The 21,495-nt window shown below is 41.4% G+C and overlaps 4 protein-coding genes across 6 annotated transcripts; 2 read left to right on the top strand and 2 right to left on the bottom strand.

Annotated features, from left to right (window-relative positions):
- Nucleotides 1-462: 462 nt before the first annotated feature.
- Nucleotides 463-3,882, bottom strand: LOC118430130. The gene is made up of 5 exons (XM_035840840.1): nt 3,738-3,882; nt 2,548-3,182; nt 2,185-2,386; nt 1,973-2,070; nt 463-1,551 (listed from the first exon to the last, which is right to left on the bottom strand). Exons 1-5 carry the CDS (start codon nt 3,772-3,774, stop codon nt 1,387-1,389), a joined length of 1,137 nt encoding a protein of 378 aa, XP_035696733.1. The 5' UTR covers nt 3,775-3,882; the 3' UTR covers nt 463-1,386.
- Nucleotides 3,883-4,016: 134 nt separating this feature from the next.
- Nucleotides 4,017-7,890, top strand: LOC118430367 (succinate dehydrogenase [ubiquinone] iron-sulfur subunit, mitochondrial-like). Its single transcript, XM_035841215.1, has 8 exons — nt 4,017-4,288; nt 4,947-5,027; nt 5,303-5,361; nt 5,505-5,590; nt 5,772-5,908; nt 6,150-6,266; nt 6,697-6,921; nt 7,222-7,890. Exons 1-8 carry the CDS (start codon nt 4,217-4,219, stop codon nt 7,279-7,281), a joined length of 837 nt encoding a protein of 278 aa, XP_035697108.1. The 5' UTR covers nt 4,017-4,216; the 3' UTR covers nt 7,282-7,890.
- A 584-nt stretch (nt 7,891-8,474) lies between these two features.
- LOC118430350 (UPF0415 protein C7orf25 homolog) lies at nt 8,475-14,638 on the bottom strand. The gene is made up of 7 exons (XM_035841188.1): nt 14,088-14,638; nt 11,619-11,862; nt 10,813-10,950; nt 10,113-10,442; nt 9,469-9,653; nt 9,037-9,117; nt 8,475-8,755 (listed from the first exon to the last, which is right to left on the bottom strand). The coding sequence occupies exons 1-7, from the start codon at nt 14,220-14,222 to the stop codon at nt 8,663-8,665; spliced, it is 1,206 nt and encodes a 401-aa protein (XP_035697081.1). The 5' UTR covers nt 14,223-14,638; the 3' UTR covers nt 8,475-8,662.
- A 708-nt stretch (nt 14,639-15,346) lies between these two features.
- On the top strand, nt 15,347-21,411 carry LOC118430371 (peptidoglycan-recognition protein SC2-like). 3 transcript variants are annotated; one of them, XM_035841219.1, is made up of 5 exons: nt 15,401-15,462; nt 17,987-18,124; nt 19,796-19,880; nt 20,171-20,302; nt 20,590-21,411. In XM_035841219.1, the coding sequence occupies exons 3-5, from the start codon at nt 19,804-19,806 to the stop codon at nt 21,158-21,160; spliced, it is 780 nt and encodes a 259-aa protein (XP_035697112.1). In that variant the 5' UTR covers nt 15,401-15,462; nt 17,987-18,124; nt 19,796-19,803; the 3' UTR covers nt 21,161-21,411. The 3 variants fall into 3 exon arrangements, with proteins under 3 accessions (XP_035697113.1, XP_035697114.1, XP_035697112.1); XM_035841220.1 differs by lacking the exons at nt 17,987-18,124; nt 19,796-19,880; nt 20,171-20,302; nt 20,590-21,411 and adding exons at nt 15,796-16,229; nt 16,538-17,717 and having other exon boundaries at nt 15,347-15,462; XM_035841221.1 differs by lacking the exons at nt 17,987-18,124; nt 19,796-19,880; nt 20,171-20,302; nt 20,590-21,411 and adding exons at nt 15,862-16,229; nt 16,538-17,717 and having other exon boundaries at nt 15,361-15,462.
- The last annotated feature ends 84 nt before the right edge of the window (nt 21,412-21,495 follow it).

Here is a 21,495-nt window from a genome sequence, read left to right as displayed (position 1 = left end):
CTTTGATCCATGCGCACCTGTTGTATCTCTATTTGTTTCAACAGGTCACATATAACTGTAAATATACTTTAACACTTAAGTACTTCTCAGCGGAGGTATATTGTTTATGACATATGACATGTTTGTTACTGTGTCTAACAAATAAAAACTACCGTTAACTTAATTGGTGTACCTCGTAATTGGTTTACCTTGTAGTGCATTTGGCAGAAACTACTCTACCTGTACCTTCCTGTCAACTGCTTACTAGGCATCGCTATGGATACAACCCCCACTGTTGCCACAATCTGACAAAATCAAGTTGTATTGTGCCTATTTCAACAGGTTATGTTAAACACTTGTGGCAACCACAATCTAGTGTGGCATTTAGTTGTCTGTGTTGCTAAGGTGTCTTGTGATTAATGGCATTTAAATGTGTTTGTTCATATAGTAAATCCAGGAACATGATCTTCACAGATTACTCAAACTCTAAAACTTTAATTTGATATTTTCCCCAATTGTAGAGTTTAATCTACCTGTAAACAACCATTGGACCTTTATGCTGCTATCACATATATTGTTGTTTGAAGTATAAGACTCATACTTATGTTCCATTCATAAATGCATGTTTCTAGTTCATACATGTTCATGTTTCTTTACTCTTGCAGATGCATGCATATATATTTAGATTTACTTTATACTGTCATTGTTTACATGTACTCATACTACTTGACTTGATTTCGTTAGTGTTCATGTTACAGCAGTACTGCACAGTACAAACAAGAGGAAGGGTTCAAGAATAAAAGGCACTGAAACACAGAAGATGGTTGGTTCATCTTCACAGCCTCCAGGGTGTTTTTATACAAATTTCATTCAACACACGTGCTACCAAAGTAAATGTTATATTGTACATAGTCCTGTAAGTTGTAGCACACACAGTAGTGCTGTTTTTATCCTATGTGGCCACAGCAGTACTGCTAACTCTAATAAGTCTAAAATACTTTCAAAGTAGCCTCTTTTAATGTAAAACAATGCAAACAGAAATAAATGTAGCAATAATAAACTGGCCATGTGGGTAAATATACAATGATGAATGGTAGTAACTCCATCAAGAAAATTGGACCCGCACAATTTACTTAGATTGGAATGCTAACCAGATAAATGTGCAAACAGGCAATTCCTGCCTGTCAGAAACAGGACCAATATCTACATATCACTGTAAATGGGAGGAAATAAATAGAATTATGTCATAACCTAGCTTATTTTAGTAACAGATAAACTATCTATGTACATGCTCTTCATATGGCAGAAGAAATCCTTATCTACTAATTTCATACCATTTTCAGTTCATTTCATATCTATCATATGTATTGAACAAAATAGAGGTAGAGAGAATCTACAATAAAGACATCAACCCTCCCACATCTGCATGTGCCTGTAGAGGTCAAAGGTCATGTGAGGAGGTGCAGTCTGAAGACTGGCTGTGACAGGAGGGATGTGTGTGGTGCTGTAGTCAGCTGACTCAAACATCAGGTCATCTGTGAAGAAGTCCATGATATCTGGCTCTTCTTGGACCTGCAGACAAACATACTGTTAATGGCATATATTGACAGTTGAAAGTTAATAAAAACATGAAAAACAAAATTGGTTTCTTTCCTTTCTTACCAAATATTATAAGTGCAGAAATGTTTGCGGTCATTTTATGTTAGCAGTTTTAAGGAGACAACTTCACCGCAAACTCAAAACAACTGCGAACATTTTTCCATTACAGTACATGACTACAGTGTATGGCACTACTGAGAACTTTAAACCACTGCTACTGTAAAATTAAATCCCCGTGAACTTAAATGCACATACACTAATAACAGTACAATGGAAAATGGGCAGCAAGTTCTACGATTTACAAAAATGCCCTATTTGGAGTTCCTATAACAGACTCATGTACATACACACATATGTAGTAACTATGATTAAACAAAACACAGAAAGCATATACCTGAGGTCTCTCATGTCTGACATCTTTCACCATGGATAACTTTTCCTCCACTGCTGCTTCCAGTACACTCTGTACTGGTACATCCAGGCTCACCAGGTCTGCAGTCATGGGGAAATGAAAATGGGCATTTTGTAACTTAAGACAGACAGACATTAGCTCAAAATACAATTGCTGGTAAACTCAAACAAGACAGGATGAATGAATGACCTCACCTCTATACTTCTGTTCAGCAGGTGCAATGTTGACCCCCTCTGCACTTTTCTCGGACACCTTTTCCTGCACCTGTTCTGATGTCTTCAGTTTCTCCAGGGCAGCTGCTTTGGCATCAAACTCGCCAAAGTTCAATTTCTGAGGACAGTAAGAAGATACATGTAGTATGTTAAGTGCATGTCTTACAATAATAATATTCAGTGCCTTCTTGTAAACAAAGTATTTCATCAAGGCAATACCATATGAGACAAGATTTTCATTTTCAACAGTTGTGTCTATTTCGTGTAAGTTACATAAAGAAAAATAATAACGAAAAGCAAACAATGTACGATATTGAAATGCTCTAGTTTAAAAAAAGAACTTACTTGAAGTTCCTTTCCCAGTGCTAACGTAGTGTTAAACTCTGGTCTGGCCAGCACACATTCCTCTGCTGCATTTGTGCCAACCACACATCTGCCCTGTACAGCTTTCCTGTGCCTACTGACTTGTACCTTTGGTTGACCACTCCTCACAACTCTGGTCCTCTGAAATGTCACCTCAGAGTCTTCTTCACTTTGATCTGATCCTTCGCTAACACTATCTGCTACATCAAACCTGACCCTCCTCAGTCCAGGCATATGTCTTTCCACTCTAGGCTCCTTAACAATGTAAGGATACGACTTTGGTCGTACTGACACAACGTCTTTCAACTTTCCGTCTCTTTTCTCTGGTGTCACTAACAGGTCTGGATCTGCTAAGTTGATGTCAGATTTTGGCACAGGAGCAGGGACAATGTGCATAGGTATGATGTCTGCCTCCTGAACTTGAACCTTGGGTTCTGTCTGTGAGAGTAAATGGTCCTTGCCCAACTGAGAGACAATGCCGTGGTCCTTGGCTGATGGCAGAGGAGGCGGGAAGGATCGAGGGAGGTGCTCGTTACCATGGCAGACTATGTGTGAAGCCATACTGTCCTGGTCACAACTTGCAATGTGGTATCTGTGATGATGATGTTTGGTAGCAGCTGTATAAATGTCAGAAAAAGAAGACAAGTTAACATACTTGGCTAGTGGTTTGGTTTTAGACAAGACAATGCACATGAACTACTAGCATTATACAACAAACGCAATTTCAGTATCTAGATTATGATATATAAAAGAAAAGATTAGCGTGCGAATGTGGCGTTTCCGCTATAGCGCTAGAAAATACAATAATTTTTTAAGGTTAAATTTTAAGGTGGGAGGGGTCCCCCTGTTCTTATGATTATTCCCGTCATGATACACTGTCACACTACCTCTGCTGTTTCTTTTATATGTAAAATCAACGTGGGGAGCACAAAGAACTGCAGGGCAAACTTTAATATGCTATGTATTCAATGTGGTGGTCGATCAGAAATCCCACTGAAACTCTGAGTTTACGGAAACTTCAAAAGCCTCGTCCAGATCCAGAGTTTTAACGTTTCACTAACAAAGAAAAAGACAGCGTGTACGACAGAAAAAATCATTAGAATCGACACAAATCGCGATCCATCAGATAAACTTAAGTCTACTTATATGGATAATAAGCCAATCTCACCTACAAAGGCCACGACATCGGAGGCAACTCAGCCTAAACATTTGACAAGAGTCAGAATTTTAGAAATTTGAACGCCCGCCATTTTGTTCTTCTGCCAAGAGGATGATGGGAATCTCAGCTACACGAAAAAAAATTAGTAAATTTCTTCGTAATAGATAATAATACTTCTGATTTCCCATCATTTTTCGCTATTATTGAATAAACAATAACCATATTTCTACGTTTGTTACGAATGCATGTTACGAAAGATTACGTGTGAGGTCATCATTTGACCTTACTTACATGATTACTGACCTACGTTAGGTAAGAGCTACCTTGTGTAACAACCGACTGTAAATTTAGACGTATTTGCGTTCGTTCTCAGTGCAGAACAACGTCGGAGAGAAACCAGTGCTTCCATCAACAGGAGAGAATAAGTCTTAGCTGTCACTGTGATTGTGTTATTTCTCCCAGCCCAACAAGGTCAACCTTCGTTTGACAAAAATGGCGTCCGTTTTGAACAAGTCGGTGGCTCTTTGGTCTGCGTCAAGACAGCCCATGATTGTAGCCTTACAGGTGAGAAATGCACAGAACTACATTTGATACAGTTACCGTGATTCCTAGTCTTCTTCTTCTTTCGATTAAGGTGTTGTCTGTATAAGTATTCTCATTGTGTACAGTGTGTATGTATAGTCATAGTTTATACATTTCATGAGTAACTAGACTCTAGACATAGACATACCGTGGTAAATAAACTGCTCATGAATTATGCGCGGCAGCTATAGATACTTGGCGTTGATTGAAGAACGTACTACACAATACCAGCACACTATGAAGTGTACGTAGTTACACAATACCAGCACACGGGCAGACTCCTGAGAATTTGCTCTTATGCAATTTATGCATAGATATTTAGAAGAAACTTACATTTTGTAGTGATTTATGTCAAAGTGTTGGTAAATTTCTCTGAGAGTGCAGACATGCTACTATTGCTAGTGCATTCCTGTCTGTTGACAGTGGGGCACAGTGACCAAATTCTCACAGGGCCTATGAAGTGAGTTTACCCGTGTAGCAGAGCAACATCCATTTCACTTCAGTAGGAAACATTGGCTAGAGTAGAGAGTAGGGTCTACTTAGATCTCGTACGAGTCACATTAAAACTTTATTTGGTAACTGCTTGACTCTAGAAGTGTTTTTTTTTTTTTATAAAGTTCAATTACCTTTCCTTCGCCAGTTGAGCCGAGGAGCCCAGACAGCAGCAGCAGCTGCACCCCAAGAACAGCCCAGACTAAAGAAGTTCAAGATCTACAGATGGGTATGTTTGTGACACAGATGTACTTGTAGTTGTACTAAATACGGGGTAGTACATGTACTTGCATTAGCCATAACTTACATACTGAGGATAACTAGTTATAACAAAACTGCTACAAGATATTTTCACTAGATGTTAGTGTGACTAGTGTCTCCATGCATGGAGAAACACAGCAACAAATACAATCATCATCATCACAAATTGTGACAAACAAAAAGATCAAAACCATTATGTTATTGTTGATTGTTATATGGCAATAACTCTCTGCTTGATTACAGGACCCTGACAAGATGGGAGACAAGCCGAGGATGCAGGAGTATAGCGTGGATTTGAACAAGTAAGACATCAGAAACAGTGTTATCTCTCTGTAGTATATTTCAAATAGTTTCTTCAGCATTTCAGCGTATTTTTTATCTCCACATTTATCTAGATACATGAGATTTTAAATGTTCTAATTTTTCCCTCTTTTCCCACTCCCAGCTGTGGCCCCATGGTTTTAGATGCTCTCATCAAAATCAAGAATGAGATTGACCCCACTCTGACCTTCAGACGATCATGCAGAGAAGGTGCGTTATCAGACTTGGTTCTTTGTCCAATAATGATTTTACGCCAAGCCTTGTGGCTTACTATTTGCTTAATTCAGTCCAAACAGCCTTCATGTAGCAAGTACTACTGGCATGCAATGCTTACCACACTGCCACTCACATCTGAAGGTAATGAAAGTGATGTTGGTTTGTTGTCTTGCAGGCATCTGTGGCTCCTGTGCCATGAACATTGGTGGCACCAACACTCTTGCCTGCATCAGTCGCATTGACACCAAACTGAGCAAGGCCACCAAGATCTACCCCCTGCCTCACATGTACGTGGTGAAGGACCTTGTACCTGTAAGTACTCTGAACAGACATGCTCAGTGCTTTTACAGTCTCATTTTGTATCTGTTTACTGAATCTTTTCAAAAAGTTTTGTTGTGACCTGTACTTAGCCCGGTGTATGCAATAAAGGTCTTCAATCATTTATCTTAGATAAGTGGCAACTGTCACATGCTTTCTTTGAGTATGTGACTCAAGTCTCTTTCCTGGTCCTTCAGAGTTGCAGCTGCATTAAAGATGTTCCATTTTCTTGCAGGATATGTCCAACTTCTATGCCCAGTACAGATCTATTGAGCCATACCTGAAGAGGAAGGATGGCATACAACAGGGAGAGGAGCAGCTCTTCCAGAGTGTGGATGATAGAGCAAAGCTGGTATACAACACATTTCACTATTTTCGTTTTGTTTGAAGTCACACATAGCTAGTGAACTTTTCCTCCTAATTAAGCAAACAGAAAATAGTTGTGAATCAATGAGAAAATTTGTTTTAACATGATTCCCTTTTTTGTGTGCCATGTTTTTTGTTTAATTGTAGGCTGTGCCAGTAGATTTTGATGTAATTGAAATAGTCCCATTCCTATGTGTTGCAATGTCAGACAAAGGATCTTGGTTAGACGGTGTAGTTTTTGATAAGATAGGAAAAAGGCAAAAGCAAGATCCATTTCGAATTATGACATTTACTGTCTCTCGGTGTATGCATGTATGTGCATGTCTTTTACACATATATTTGAAAACCTATTGCTGAAGTGTATTTGAAAGAGTGAAATGTGCTTATCAAACCTTTACATCCCCTCTGTTCCCCAGGACGGCCTGTATGAGTGTATCCTGTGTGCGTGTTGCTCCACCTCCTGTCCCAGCTACTGGTGGAACGGAGACAAGTACCTGGGTCCCGCCGTGCTGATGCAGGCCTACCGCTGGATGATTGACAGCAGAGACCAGTTCCGTAAGGAGCGTCTGGAGAAGCTGCAGGACCCGTTCTCCGTGTACCGCTGTCATACCATCATGAACTGCACCAAGACTTGTCCGAAGGTCAGCATACAGATCATTGGTACAAATACAAATAGGTACAGTTGTGCAGTGGTGATGTACCAACCACAGAAATAAGTGTACCATGCAGGCATGTCTGAAGTGTTGTAAAGAACAACATTCATGAAATAATCTTCAGCTGTGTCTGTAACTGATTCTCTTTTATACAATGGGACATTTTGGCTTTTAAAGATAATCTGTTGTGATGATATGGTTTGGTAAACAATATTGATTATATATAGGTTTGTAAGCACTACATGACAGGTGTTCACAAGAATCAAGCATTCCCTCTTCTATCCACAGGGCCTGAACCCAGGCAGGGCGATTGCTGAGATCAAGAAGATGATGGCTGGGCTTGCATAAGTATACACATTAACAGGATATTAATATTAAAGAAAATATTGGACATGTGTATATTATAATCTCACTTATAAGCTTTGCACAAAGTGTTAGAGAACATCCTCATCTACATTGAATTTGTGGGAAAACTTCTTAGTTTTTACTTGAGATAGTCTCATGTATTGCCTGCTTGATGCTTATGTCATACACAATATGTAAGCTTACACAACGATCCAAACATGAAGTAGTGACCTCAAAAGAGTCAGTTTATAAGGTTGCATAAGTAGCATTACCATATTAAAAGATGGTATCAGTCTGTATAAAAAACACTCAGATTTTACATCATCATGTTATGTAAAGATAACATGCAAGGTCAGTCATACTGAAATAGTCCTTTCCATATTTAGCCCCACCTTCATTCAAACAGTGTTACGTGTCTGTTTGATAAACATCACATGCAGTGTAAGGATTACATTTACCATTCAAGTCTTTGACATGTGCTTCTGATCAACACTGAGCTGCTTAGTGATTTTGAATGAAGTGGCTGTGAAAAATTAAAAGAAAATGTGCCCTGACTTCTGCAGCTACAAAAATTCTGTGATGGAATAAATGAAAGTTGCTGTTCTTGGTGAAGTTTTGTGTTGTCTCCCTTTGTGTTACTCAATGTGATAGTAATATTAGCAGGAACCAAGATAGAAAGATGCCCACTCAGTCATATTTAAGATTTACTATGTGATTACACAAGTGATGTGTACCAGGCCAGTTGGTGCTACGTCAAAGATCATAAATGCAGACTCCTATAATCTGACTGCCATGTAGTACAGACAATGTTCCTGTACTTTTTAAGTTTGGTAAACCATTCTACCCTACGTATCTAAGATCTGTTGATGTAATTCCAACAGCACAAGTGTTCCCTCTTCCTGTCAGAAGAGGGTTTGAAAAGAAACTTTTCACAAAGCTGTGGTTTAAGTATTGGTCATTTATTTACACCTTCTCCAAGTTACAACGTAAAAACATGCTGATGCTTTTGGTTACAAAGTCGCAATCATGAAGTGCAAGTCAAAATACAGGCATCATTTCAATACAGGATAACAGCCAAAAATCTTTTTTTTACACCAGTTTCTTTCGTTCATGAGCTTTGACATAAACGTTAGGCATATTCGTGTAACCCATCCTTAAACAGATGGGAATAAATTAGTATACTCACACTTAATGTCTCTTGTTTTTATCATCCCTTCAGATAACTGATGACAAACAATTAAATACATGAGCAGGTTCATTGCCCTTGGCTCTGACACATAATATTATTAAAGTACAGGACCATTTTGTTTTAAAATGCTGTAGTCAGAACAGTCCTCGCACAGCACAATTGTGATATCTCCTTTAGCTGGCACTTCCAACTACCCTATTCGTCCTCTGCATCCAGCAGTGTTGCTGTCTTCTCTTTCTGCTCGGTCAGAGCTCTAGACTCGTGCTCAAATACACTGAAGACAACACCCTGAAAAGGAGGTCAAATGTTACTCAACTTCTATAAAAAAAAGGGTCAAATATAACTTGGTCAAATTTAAAATGAACATGAAAAAAATAATGCCTTCTCATACAGGGAAAACTTCATGCATAAGTATAGATCGTGCACAACCCTTTAGAGCTTCTATTTCTTCTTCTATTCTTAAGCTCTCTGCTACCAATGTATGAATCTGATGCAAACATTGACCTCACTATGGAGGTGAATGTTCCTGTATGGAAGACTGTACATTCAGGTATGGTCCCAACACTCGCCTGGTTAGCAGCAGCCCTGACGAAAGAAGAGTTTGCAGTGACAGTCACAGCATGTAGGCTATCCCCAGTTCCAAATATCACCTGCAAATGATAAACAATTCAAGTTCACACAAGATAGTCAAAGAAAGGTCTTTGTGTTCCAATGAAAAGCATTGTTAAGGTTCACACATGTCATGTTGAATGTCTCAATTTTAAAACATTTTTGTCTTAATTTTTTTTTCATACATTTTTGTACATGTCTAATGGCTAGGATTCTTTGGGTAGAATGGGGGTACGGGTACTAAAAATGATCAATTTGCTTTATATAAAAGTCAACAAAAAATAACATGATAAGAAAAACATCTGCTAGCATATCATATCATAGACCTCAAGATTCCATGCAAAGATATTCCCCAACATTTACCCATTATCCGAGGTCATTAAGTCACTGACCTTTGCCCTCTCCTTGACCCGGCCACTCAGCTCCAGCCTCTCCGCCCTGTCTGAGGGCTGGTCTGCCACTACCTTGACCTTCTGAAGAAGCTGTTTTGCCCTATCTTTCTCCTCCACCCCTCCCACTGTGGACAGGATGGCATGGAAGTCTCGTACTGCTGACTCACAGGCAATTAGTTCTCTACCTGTGGACAGAAAAGTCTTCATTGTCACTCAAAAGCACTTCTTTGTTCACAACTGTCATTTACTTAAGTTTCAGTAGCTGTCCTTTCACTTTAACATATCAGGGATTTTAAATCTTAATACATGTACTGCTATTCTTGAAATTTTCACAGTGGTTTTAGATTTGCGATTTTAGCTGTAAGTAGAGTAACCACAATAAACTTAAAAAGTGTTTCAAGTATGTGATTGTCGCTATAGCAAATTCAGAATCAGTGCAAATACTCATTTATTTCCCTAGCAAAAAATTAAATTGCTGCAAACTTACTGGCATTTACGTTATTAAGTTGAACTGTTTCAAGTAAATTAATGAACAAAATTTATAAACAATCATTGCTCCCTCAAAACTCTGCTGTACTCATTGTATCTTGTCTCTTGCTCTACTCACTTATCCTTGTGGTTTCTAAACTGCTGTCAAAAGATACCTTTTATATATTTGTTCAACTCTGATAATAAAGGTCTCTCCCTCTCCCACTCTGCTTGTTGGTTCAAGATGGGCTCCTGAAATCTGAAGCTACTCCTCCCGTTTGTGAGTGCTGACACCATGGCCAGCAGGGTTGTTACATCTAAGTTCAGGCACTGGCATTCAGTCCGCGGGGGTGGCATGGTGTGGAGGGGTCCAGAGGAGGAGGAGGATACAGAGGAGTGACAGCTGTTCTCTTCTTCATCATCATCACTATCATCATCTTCTGCAGTCTCCCCTTCAACTGCAATGATCTCTCCTTTTACTTGGACTCCTAGTTCAAGTAGTTTTTCTGTGAAAAAAATGCATTGTATATATTGACATTTAAGACTGTATTTAATGAATCTATTTCCTTATATTATGGTATTGATGGCAGCCATGTACAATACCATAATATTGAAAAATGATTTTAAGGACTTTGAGGAATAAGAAACCAGCAAACAAGTACTTGGCTAAGGGTATTTCAAATATTAATAGTAATAAATTAGTTTCTAAGACTGAAAGTTTTTTCTACATTTTCATTCACAAGTTTGCATTTGAAATGCCTGTCCATAGACGTCCATTTTAGGTTCTTCTACTTTAGTTCAACAAAATTTTTAAAAATGTTTCCATGTACTTTTGTTTAAGTACAACTGTTAGGTTAGGACAATCTGACATCTCACCTGCTATTGGCTGTGTTATTCCATTGAAGAAGGAGAAGACGACCTGAGGGATAGAAAACTTGAGAGGATTGTCAGCAGCAGCTGCAATGTAGTCCTCAGCCTGGTCTATCACACTCTTCTCTCCATACTGGCCCTCTCCTAGTGGGGAATTACGGAACATCAGCTAGTGTCATGTACATACAGATAGGCAAGTTCAGTGGCAAACATAAGAACAAAATCAGGGGTTAGAATCTCAGTCAACCTCAATTCTCACACCAAAAGGGTATTCTATCATGTAACTTCTTATACAAAGGGTTTGCAGCAAGACTAGCACTATGACATGGAATGACACTGACCACTAGAAATAAGTATGCATTAGCAAATATAATCAGGGTCACAAGCTAGCCTTAGTTATATCAGTCACAGAAAAATCATAAGCTGGTGACATAATCTATAGGAGTGAACATTCTACATGCTATTATTGAGTACTAACATCGGGACGTCATGTTATTATACATTGGAATTCGGTAAATCAGTGGTACTGAAACATCAACACATTATCATTGATGGTACTGCAGCCAGGAACTGCCTGGCCTATTTTAAGGAGGTCTCTCTTTAACCTCCTTGCCTACCTTTGTATATCTTGAATGGAAATGTCTGAGTGACTGAAAGGTGTCAGGATGCCAAGAAACTGGTGGCAAATCTCGATGCAAACGAGTGTAAAACAGTTTTGCTTATCTGGAACCTGTAATTTCATAAGCTTGTACAATGGTTCCAAAGCAGATGGACACTTTTTGATTTCAATTCTAAGTAAGTGCCAGACTTACCCAGCCAAATGACATGCATTGCTTGTGCCTTCCTGGCAATGACCTTCACCCATGTCAGGCCGTGATTGGCTGCCACATCTACAGTCAGAGTCACCCTGTTGCCTGATTGGTCGGTGAAGTGGAAGGGGTGTAGTAGGCTGCTGATGGCAGGGAGGGACTCTGCTGTGGTGATGATAGCTCGCAGGTGGGTCAGGTTAGAACTCCGCAGGTGGTTCTCCTTCAGCTCCATGGAGCTCTTCTGGAGCTGCACAAACACAAGAAGGGTTTCATGTTGCCAGGTCTGGGGTCCAAGATATTCTACATACTTACACCACAGATTGTGCTGACTTGTTCGCTGTTATGACACATGGGATGAAGTGTAGATGAGCACACTTAAATATATGCCACCTGCTTTCAGTGTAAAGATATATACCTTGATGATACCTTGATGATGTCTAGGTGAAGTAGGCTGCGCCTGTGTAGTCACCCTCCTGACGATCGTGGTATCTCTTCTTACTCCAACATAAGTCCAACCTCGTTTTAAACGCGTTAACAGACTCTGCCTCTACGACCTCAGCCGGCAGCGAGTTCCAATTTTGTACTACTCGAACCGCAAACGACTGGCGACGTACCAAGGACTTTGCCAGTGGCACCGTAAGCTTGAAGCGATGCCCTCTAGTTGACTGATGTTGACTCTCGGTGAAGAAACTCTGTGCTCTAACCCTCTCCCTTCCCGTGAGGAACTTAAAGACTTGTATCATATCCCCTCTGGCTCTTCTATAGTGGAGTGATGGTAGCTTCAAACTCTCCAGCCTAACACTATACGGAAAGGACTTGAGTGTTGGGACCAGCCTTGTTACTCTACGTTGTACCTTTTCCACAGTGTTCTGGTCGACTTTGAAATGCGGCCCCCAAACAGCGTTCGCATACTCTAAATGGGGGCGAACCATTGATTTGTAGAGGAGGGGCACTGTTACTTCATCCAAGTTACTGAAGGTTCTTTTTACCAAGCCTAATATTTGGTTTGCCTTTCGCGCTGAGACTGTGGTGTTAACGTGGAACTTCAACTGCTCGTCGACGGACACCCCGAGGTCTTTCTCCACTTTGGTTTCTTCCAGAATTAGCCCACCCAGTCTGTACTCTGCTCTTTGGTTGCCTCTTCCCAAGTGGAGTACTTTGCATTTCCCAGCGTTGAAGGGGAGTTGCCACACCTCCGACCACTTTTCCACAGCTTGGAGGTCACGCTGAAGCGCTTCCTGATCCTCCTTGCATAGGATCGGTCTGTAGATTTTGCTATCGTCAGCAAAGATCTTCACTGCACTGGTCACAACCTCCGGCAGGTCGTTTATAAAAACAACAAATAACGTAGGACCCAGAACACTTCCCTGCGGGATTCCACTCTTGACGTTACGCCAGGAGGAGTGCGCTCCATTGATAACTACTTTCTGCCTCCTGTTGCTGAGAAAGTCCTGTATCCACTTAAGTGTATGGCCCCTTATCCCATATGAGTGCAGCTTGACGAGTAACCTCTTGTGGGGAACTGAATCAAAAGCTTTTTTGAAGTCTAAGTAGATGCTGTCCACTGGTTCCCCCCTCTCTAGACACTGTGACCAATCGTTCATGACTACCAGTAGCTGAGTGGTACAAGATCTTTTGGGTACGAACCCATGTTGAGCGTCTGTAAATAACTCGTTTGCCATAAGATGGTCGACGAGTACATCTCTAATGATGGACTCAAGTGTCTTGACAACCACGGAGGTTAAGCTTACGGGTCTGTAGTTTCCTGGGTCTTGTCTGCTACCCTTCTTGTGGATCGGGGTTATATGTGCTGTCTTCCAGTCGGCTGGTACGCATCCCGCCTCCAGCGACTTCTTGAAAATAACTGATACTGGATACGACAGCTCACTTGCGAGTTCCTTCAGAAGTCTTGAGTGAAGACCGTCTGGTCCAGCTGACTTTGTTGGGTTGAGTTCGGATAACTTCCTTTCTACAGTTTCCCTACTTATCTCGAAATTGTCAAGAACTGAAGTCACTGTTTTGGCGTTAGCTCTGGGTATGCTAGATGTGTTCTCGTCCGTGAATACACTAGCAAAGAAGCATTTATATGTTATAACATTACAATCTGTAGCATCAAGTAATACTTGATAACGTTACACATACAATACTACAGATCCACAGGTGGTGTACAGTAGTAAAAATTCTAACATTTCTGATGATAGACCTGACATAAATTAGCAGCACAAACATATATTGTTGACTGGTACATGGCACCATGGTGTGCTATGTCATGTAGGCTGTAGCCATTTCCCAGTTATGCAATCTATGATCACATAGTACTTAGCCTTAGTAACCAAACATAAATAATTTAACCCTGAGCTCTTTATGATGAAATATGATGCAACGAAGCATTTACCTATTGAGCAAAATGGAAAATGAATCTGGCCGCCGTATTTGCGGTGAATGCATGACAGTGATAACGATCTATCTTACCTTTTGTAGATATGCTAGTTCAGCCTTGATCCTCCTCTGCAGCTTGACGCACCCCTCCACTTGTAGCTCTTTCGCTCTGTCCATCAGCGCCTTGGCGTCCGTGATCATGTCTTCTACTTTCGACTCCAGAGACATCTTGACAATATTCAAGGACTTAATTTATAGATAAACTCTGTGACCAAGTATGCTAAGACTTGTGTGCACGATATGAGAACATTTACCTAACTTGACGCTTGAAAATGCAACAATATTCCCTACAGGTGAAAGTTGGAAAGTGGCTGGTAGTTGAGGGTGGGAGGGGGGCATCTATGACAGCTGATCGCGATCGCCCACGTCAGCTGATCGCCCGGTAGTCTCTAGCCACTCCAGAAACGACGTCCTAAGAACTCCCAACAGAGCCCACGTCCCTAAAACATTCAGAGTAGCGTACAAGGCGTAAAGAGGGCTTATTCTGAGGTAGATGACTGCTGCAAACGTTTCAAAACAACTTTCTGTGAACCAGATATATTAGTGCAATAGTGAGCGACACATTCGCAGGTGGACGATTCGTGGAATGTGCTAATCTTCAAGCAGATGTATGGCGCTCAAACACAATGTCTTGCACTCTTGCATTTTGTATTCTGTATTTGAAATTGACAACGTCCCGTCTTACGCGTGTTTTTACACGTTATGAGAATTCCATGCACACGGAACATGGCAGGAAGTTACACCGTGAAGATCGGTCTGCGTGCACGTTCGTACCAGGCTTCGTAATTCATACCATCAGTAACGTTACACTACCGGAAGTTTAACTTGATCTTAAAAGTCTCGGACTCCAGAGTCAGATTCAGTTGGCGTTACTAAAACATAAAGTACCGTTGAAAGGGAAATATAACTTAACACACGTCCTCAGACGGTTATACTAGTTGGCGACCAGGTAAAGTTCAGGGGATTGAACCAACTCCTGGCTGCCTGGAAAATATTAGAATTCGTATGTGTTATCTCTGTATTATAAAGTTTACCGGTAAAACTAGACTTCTTCGTGGCCTTCCACGAACACTGGCATTTGTGGTTGAGATGAGCGTTGATTCAAGATTATCAACATATAAAAAACATTTGAACCAGGCTGTCAATGCCGATGAAGGTACATTAATAGTAGCCTCATTATTCCTTTTGGTCGGAGCCAAAAGATCGGAAGGCCTTCAAGCGGGCACAGACACGAGGCTAAGTATAATTACTAAGATTTAAAGTCCAAATGGCAAGTCTTTGACGTCATGGCGTACACAAACACCGGAAATAGATGAAGGGATATAAAATCGCTATGCAAGAGATGTTACTGCAGCACATATCATCCGCGTTCTAGAGTTCTACCACGTCTGAAGTGCATCGTCCCAAGGTACGTTACTTTTCAGACATCATTGCTTTCTTACAAAGTGCATTTTATCAAGAAATTTAACATTTATCGCCACGCGGTAAAATCGTTTTTACATAAATTTATTCATAAATCTTGTGTCAATGGGCAAAATTATATTAGGGACCACTAAAAAGTGATGGGTTTTCGGAAAAACCTGTCCAGTCCGGAATGCGGAAAACCCTGTCCAGTCTGAAAAGAGGGTCTGCATGGGGGTATATGTTGTAAGCTACTAAGTACTATTTAGCACAGAAATAACATCAACTTGAAGTGTGACACAATGTCCGATTGCAATGACCGGGTGGTCCTTCTGTACAGGTGGTCACTCGTGATCGTGCCGGTTCATCATAACTTATCTTAAGGAAGTGTTGATCCGATACGCAAGCGCCCTATACTATACATCACTTGAAGATGACGCTCCTCTACCTGGTCCTCTTACTCATCCCGGCCTGTGTCATGGGTGAGTCGTCCTGTGACCGACTGAAATTGGTAAGCAGAGCGGAGTGGGGCGCACAGACACCCCGGGCCCGCACACCGCTATCCCACCCCACACAGAAGGTTGTGATCCACCACAGCGACAGCTACTGGAGACACCTGTCCAACTGGGGAGGGTACAGTGATCAGGACGAGTACATGGACAGAGTGAGGGAGATCCAGCAGGAACACATGGGCAAAGGCTGGGACGACATCGGCTACAACTTTCTCATCGACGGGTACGGCAACGTGTACGAGGGGCGCGGATGGGACAATACGTGAGTTTTGTTTCACATTAACTGAAGTCTGAAGATATGATATTTTAATAACGATATTGTATTGTGATAAAATGACACTTTAAAAAGGATCAAAATATGGCGCGGTGGAACAATATGTGAGTTTTCGTTTCACTCTGTTCAACATTGGCTGAATATATGGTATTTTAATAACGACATAAAAATTACATTTTAAAAAGGATCAAAATATCAAATTTTAAAGTTCGAATAATTTATGGTGTGATACATGTAGTATTTGACTAAAATCTGTAATCATCAAGTAATCAAACAATAATTATATTTCCATATAGGGGAGCTCATGCACCCTGTTGTAACTCCATCTCCATCGGCATCAACTTCCTCGGGTACTTTGAAGACGAACTGCCGACAAGAGAAGCCCTGGCGGCCGGGAAGGACCTGGTACGGTGCGGGAATGAGTTGGGGAAGATCGGGCCCGGATGGGACTTCGGTGTGAACTGCCACTCCGATCTCGGGGCGGCCAGCGGGGACACGGTCTGCCCCGGTGCAGCTCTCTGCGACTACGCTAGGAGGCACTTCCCATTCCCATATGATGTAGAATGAATGAATGAATGAATGAACTTTATTGCACGGCATTTGTACATGGTACAATTGTAAGGCAACAGTAATAAATCAATTAATACAATGATACTCGTCTAAGGTCTACAACTACATACATGTATAGTACAGGAATGTGAACATAAATGGCGTATTAACAAAGTGTATGATGTAGGCGAAGTTCAATATTTCTGTGGTGACTACTAGTACTAGCTGTCCTTCAAATAGCCACTGGGCACGTGTAACCATTATAAGTTTAGTTCTTATTCTTCTCAAACGAAGTCTGTTGGATCCATCATACAATTATGATAATTGAATGTACTAGTACCACGACGTCGTTGAGCATTCTGTTCATTTCGTTGAGTACATGTATTTCCGTTTAAAGTCTCGTCTATGATCTTACATAGTATACATACTGAAAGTCTGGGCATCGTTTGTTTGAGCATTTCTGCACCACGTGAACCATGCAGTCGGATGTGACATACTGACAACAAAAGAGCCGCCAACCTTATTTTCAGGACACACGAGAAACTGATCGACTGGCTAGTGCGGGTTTAGATACGAGTGACTGGTCCGTTGAAGCTTCATGTCGCAACTGAAACACCTGTTGTTGTTGTTGTTCTGGAGACTTTTCCCGTCTCTTCATGTCACGCAAATTTCATCATATTTTTTCACAAAGAACCGGTACCTCCTCTGATGTATCATCACAGTTAGCTAAATATTCCATTCTGTATAGCACGATATCACATTTCTCCTCAAAGGGCAACTCACAATAATTTTTTTGGGAGGTGGCTCTATTGTAAAGCCTTGGTCTTCCGGTTCCTGTGACTGTATGGAAGCACATGTACTCATGTGTCATTTACATATGCCGTTCTCGATTTCATTCAAAATAAAGAAAAAATTACGTCAATTGTCGTCAATGTCTGGTGTTATCTATTTATAGTACTACCCTCCTCTTTTAAGTTTCTTTGGTCTAACATAGATAGTGAGTATTTTCAGTTTATGGAATTTCTTTGCCCAACGCAAAGTAATGGTGAACACCTGTCGTCAACGTAGTGCATTTGTTCAATATATGAAGTGGGGAACTCAGGGACTCCTTTTAGAAATCGTGAACGTCTGAGACGATCCCTTGACAGGAAACTCTGCTAGTGTCCCAAATGTAATTTGCATGATCCTCATTTTAGTCTCTGCCGTCAGCGAAGCAGACAAGTCACATCTGGGTCAGCTAAAGACATCGGCATTCCTTATCAATCCACGGCTTCTGCTACAAGAGCAGCCAAGAAACACCACAAGGAGACTAAATACTGGGATATAAACTTGAGGTGAGTTTGTCTTCTAGAAGAAAACTTGAGATAACAAGTGGCTGTAGAGTTCTGCAGTCAAAAGTGGCTGTAGAGTTCTGTCTTCAAAAGTTTGTTTCTGTGATAGTGAGAGGACCAATGGACGGAAAAATCAGTCATGCGTTCGCGTGTTCTTTTGTGTGAGACCTCGGACGGCCACTGCATTTTAATCCTTCTGCAAATCGAGTCGCTCTGCTTTAATGTTTTCTTCACCAGTACGTAAGACTATGAAAGTTTTGTTGTACGGTGCTGTAGCTGTTTTAACAGCCATGGAAACGTGTGGTGTTCGGAAAGTTGTCAAATGTATCATCTGAAAGTGCTGGATACTGATACCTCTGTCCTTAAGGGTGTACAAGGAGGTTTTTAGCCTCCTTGATGTGTAAAAGATGTTTTGTTTCAACGGAAAAAAACGTCCAGGAAATGCCCAGGAAAGAACTGAGTTCGTCGCTGAGAGAGAGAAAAGTAGTGTTGATGTGAAAACAGGATACACCCCCTCGAAGGCAGTGATTGACAATGTTTAGATACTGTGTAACTTCCTACCTACCAAACCGTATAACCACATGCATGGTGGCATGGGAACATCATTATGTAAACAAACCACTTCGGCATGTAACCTGTATGCAGTACCTAGGTCGATCGCTACATTTAAGTAGTCTCTACCCTGACTCCGGGTCGCTGGAAAACCGTAGAAATGAAACAAATAGAGGGGTATAGTCGGCTAGGGAACAGCGCGCGACCTGCAGGTTTTCCAGCGACCCGGAGTCTGGTAGAGACTAACGACCACGGGGTTACACATGATGGATTGGAGCCAAGTGGCACATATACAAGTTACTCAGTTATTAACACTTCAGTGGCGACGGCACACCCCCACAAAAATATGTTGTGGGGGCATGGTACTCTCCAAGCAGAGGTTAGGCTCCGGCTGTTTTTTAATGTTTTTTCTATTTTTTTTAATCTTGCTGTGTCAAAACCTATTTTGAAAGAAAAATAGAAAGCCCGATAAAAACGACTAAAAAAAGTTTTAAAAAACAGCCGGAGCCTAACCTCTGCTTGGAGAGTAGGGGCATGACAACCCCCCCCCCAAAAAAAAATCAAGCCGAACCCCATGTGTATTTTTTTACCAATAGAAATTTCATCAGCCTACTAGTAGCTAGTCCACCAGCAAAATTTGCCCCAGAAAAAAAAATATGCAGGAAATGGTGTTTCAAGGGATCCAGATTTCCAAACCTCCCTTGCGACGGCTCGCGCCTAAAATGCTGGACATGGTGAAAATGTATTGGGGGAGCGTCGGCGTTGACACGGACCAAGCATCCCCCTTCCTGTTCTTTGATTTGTTCTATTCCTGGTAAAAGGCATATCCCTCTTTTACCGGGAATAGAACAAAGGACAGGAAGGGGAATGCTTATAGCTTGGTCCGTGTCATCGAGTAGGCTCATTAGAAAGGGTCCGTCGTCACGGTAGGCGGCTGTCTGTGATGTCACGCAAATGTTGCTGCCGACATGAACTCCACTTCGGCCCTCCACATGCTCACAAATCTATCACCAATATTTTTCCCCCACAAAAGAAATTTGCTGCCGCCGCCTCTGCACTTCTACTTTACCTGCAACACTTCCAGTCGACAGTTTTGTTGTTAATGTTGCATTTTGTTCCTAGTTATCATCATGGATATTAAAAACGCCGATCAGTATGCGAAGAACCGGGAGGGACAACAGAAGGTTGCGATGGATCTGATAAACAGGTAGGATGGAACCGTTTTGTACGAGTATTTATAGCAATAGTGGGTAAAGAACTATTTACATCGGATCTATCAACAATGACAAATTGTACAAAAACTGTACGTGCTATAAACCTATCTTTATAAGTTGCGCCATACCAAACTAACTACTCTTGCTAATTTGCAAGGGAAGTTTGACCACGGCAGTATCCAAGGGAAAATGGGCCTTCAGGCCGAATTCCGTTCGATGCATACCTGGTGGAGGCTACTACGGTACATTTGTACGACCCTTATGTTACAAACATCAACTCCAGGTACATAACGTGGCAGGAGGGTGACGTGGTGCTAGATGTTGGCTGTGGGACCGGAGAGATCACCAAACTCATGTCCCAACAGCCGGGAGTCAAGTCTGTCGTGGGGATCGACTTGTCTGCAGACTTTATCAGGTACCAATAACGTCATCAATTTTGTATTTCAAACGATCATATAGCTAGTGTATTTGCATGTTTCATTATCGGATTACCAAACGTTACCGTACAAGTTTTTCGTCCGACTCCCCAAAATACCTACTTCTGACTATCCCTACATGCATAATTAGACACTTAGTGTAACATATGACGTTACGGACATGACGTCATCAGTAACGGTTCAATATGGTGTGCAGAAGTCGGTACCGCTCCCCGTCCAAGTTAAGCAAAAAGTTATTTTCTTCTCATACTTATTCTGTCTGCAGTTTCGCATCAAAGAACAACGCCGGTGAGAACGTCAGTTTCCACGTGGCCGACGCCTCCAGTCCCTCTGACTTCAAACCTGAGTGGAAGTGTTTCTTCACCAAGGCCACCTGCTTCACTGTTCTGCACTGGATACAAGACAAACGAACCACCTTTAAGAACATTTCTTCCTGTCTTGAGTCTGGAGGGGAGCTGGTGATCAACTGCCTGTTGGATTCAGCTGCTCAAATAGGCCAGTTAGACCTGCCGAAGTGGAGAGAGTACCTGAAAGATTTCACCTACAGCATCTACCCGTGGCCCAATGACGACATAGACGGGATGGGTCAGCTATTGGAGGAGGCGGGATTTGAAGTCCTGACGTGTAACGGACAACCGGCCCCGCCCAAGTCTTTTCCCACCGATCCCGAGGGTTTGAAAGCTGTCATGCGCACTATGCTGCCCCAGCTCAAGTACATACCGGCTGACAAACAAGACGACTATCTGACGGATGCCTACTGCGCAATCGCAGAAATGAGGAAGGACTTTAAGGAAGGTGACCCCGAAGCTGTTGTTGCGCATGTGCGTAAAGTTTGATTCAAGTTAACAGTCACCTATTTCTTTGACAGAAATGTATAGGCACTGGTCTAAAAGATAAACCAAGTAGCCGAACTTTTTTGGCTAGGACTTCAAAAAGTCATATCCTTGATTTCTTTTAATCAAGTTATACTCAGTTGTACTTTGTTCTTGATAATGTCGAGTAAAAAGAGATTGTACTTAACTTCAAATAATTGTACAACATTAGTGTTTGCATGATAATATAGAGAGCCGTCTTACTGTCTTTACCATCTATATCTTTAGATCTAAAGTTTAACGTTATATTAAGCCATTTGCCGAGCAAACGATATTAGTATGTTTTGAGTGTGTGTGCG

Source organism: Branchiostoma floridae, chromosome 14 (assembly GCF_000003815.2).
Source record: "Branchiostoma floridae strain S238N-H82 chromosome 14, Bfl_VNyyK, whole genome shotgun sequence".
NCBI lineage: Eukaryota > Metazoa > Chordata > Leptocardii > Amphioxiformes > Branchiostomatidae > Branchiostoma > Branchiostoma floridae.
The sequence above is the reverse complement of the archived record's forward strand: the minus strand, read 5'-3'. Positions and strand labels throughout refer to the sequence as shown.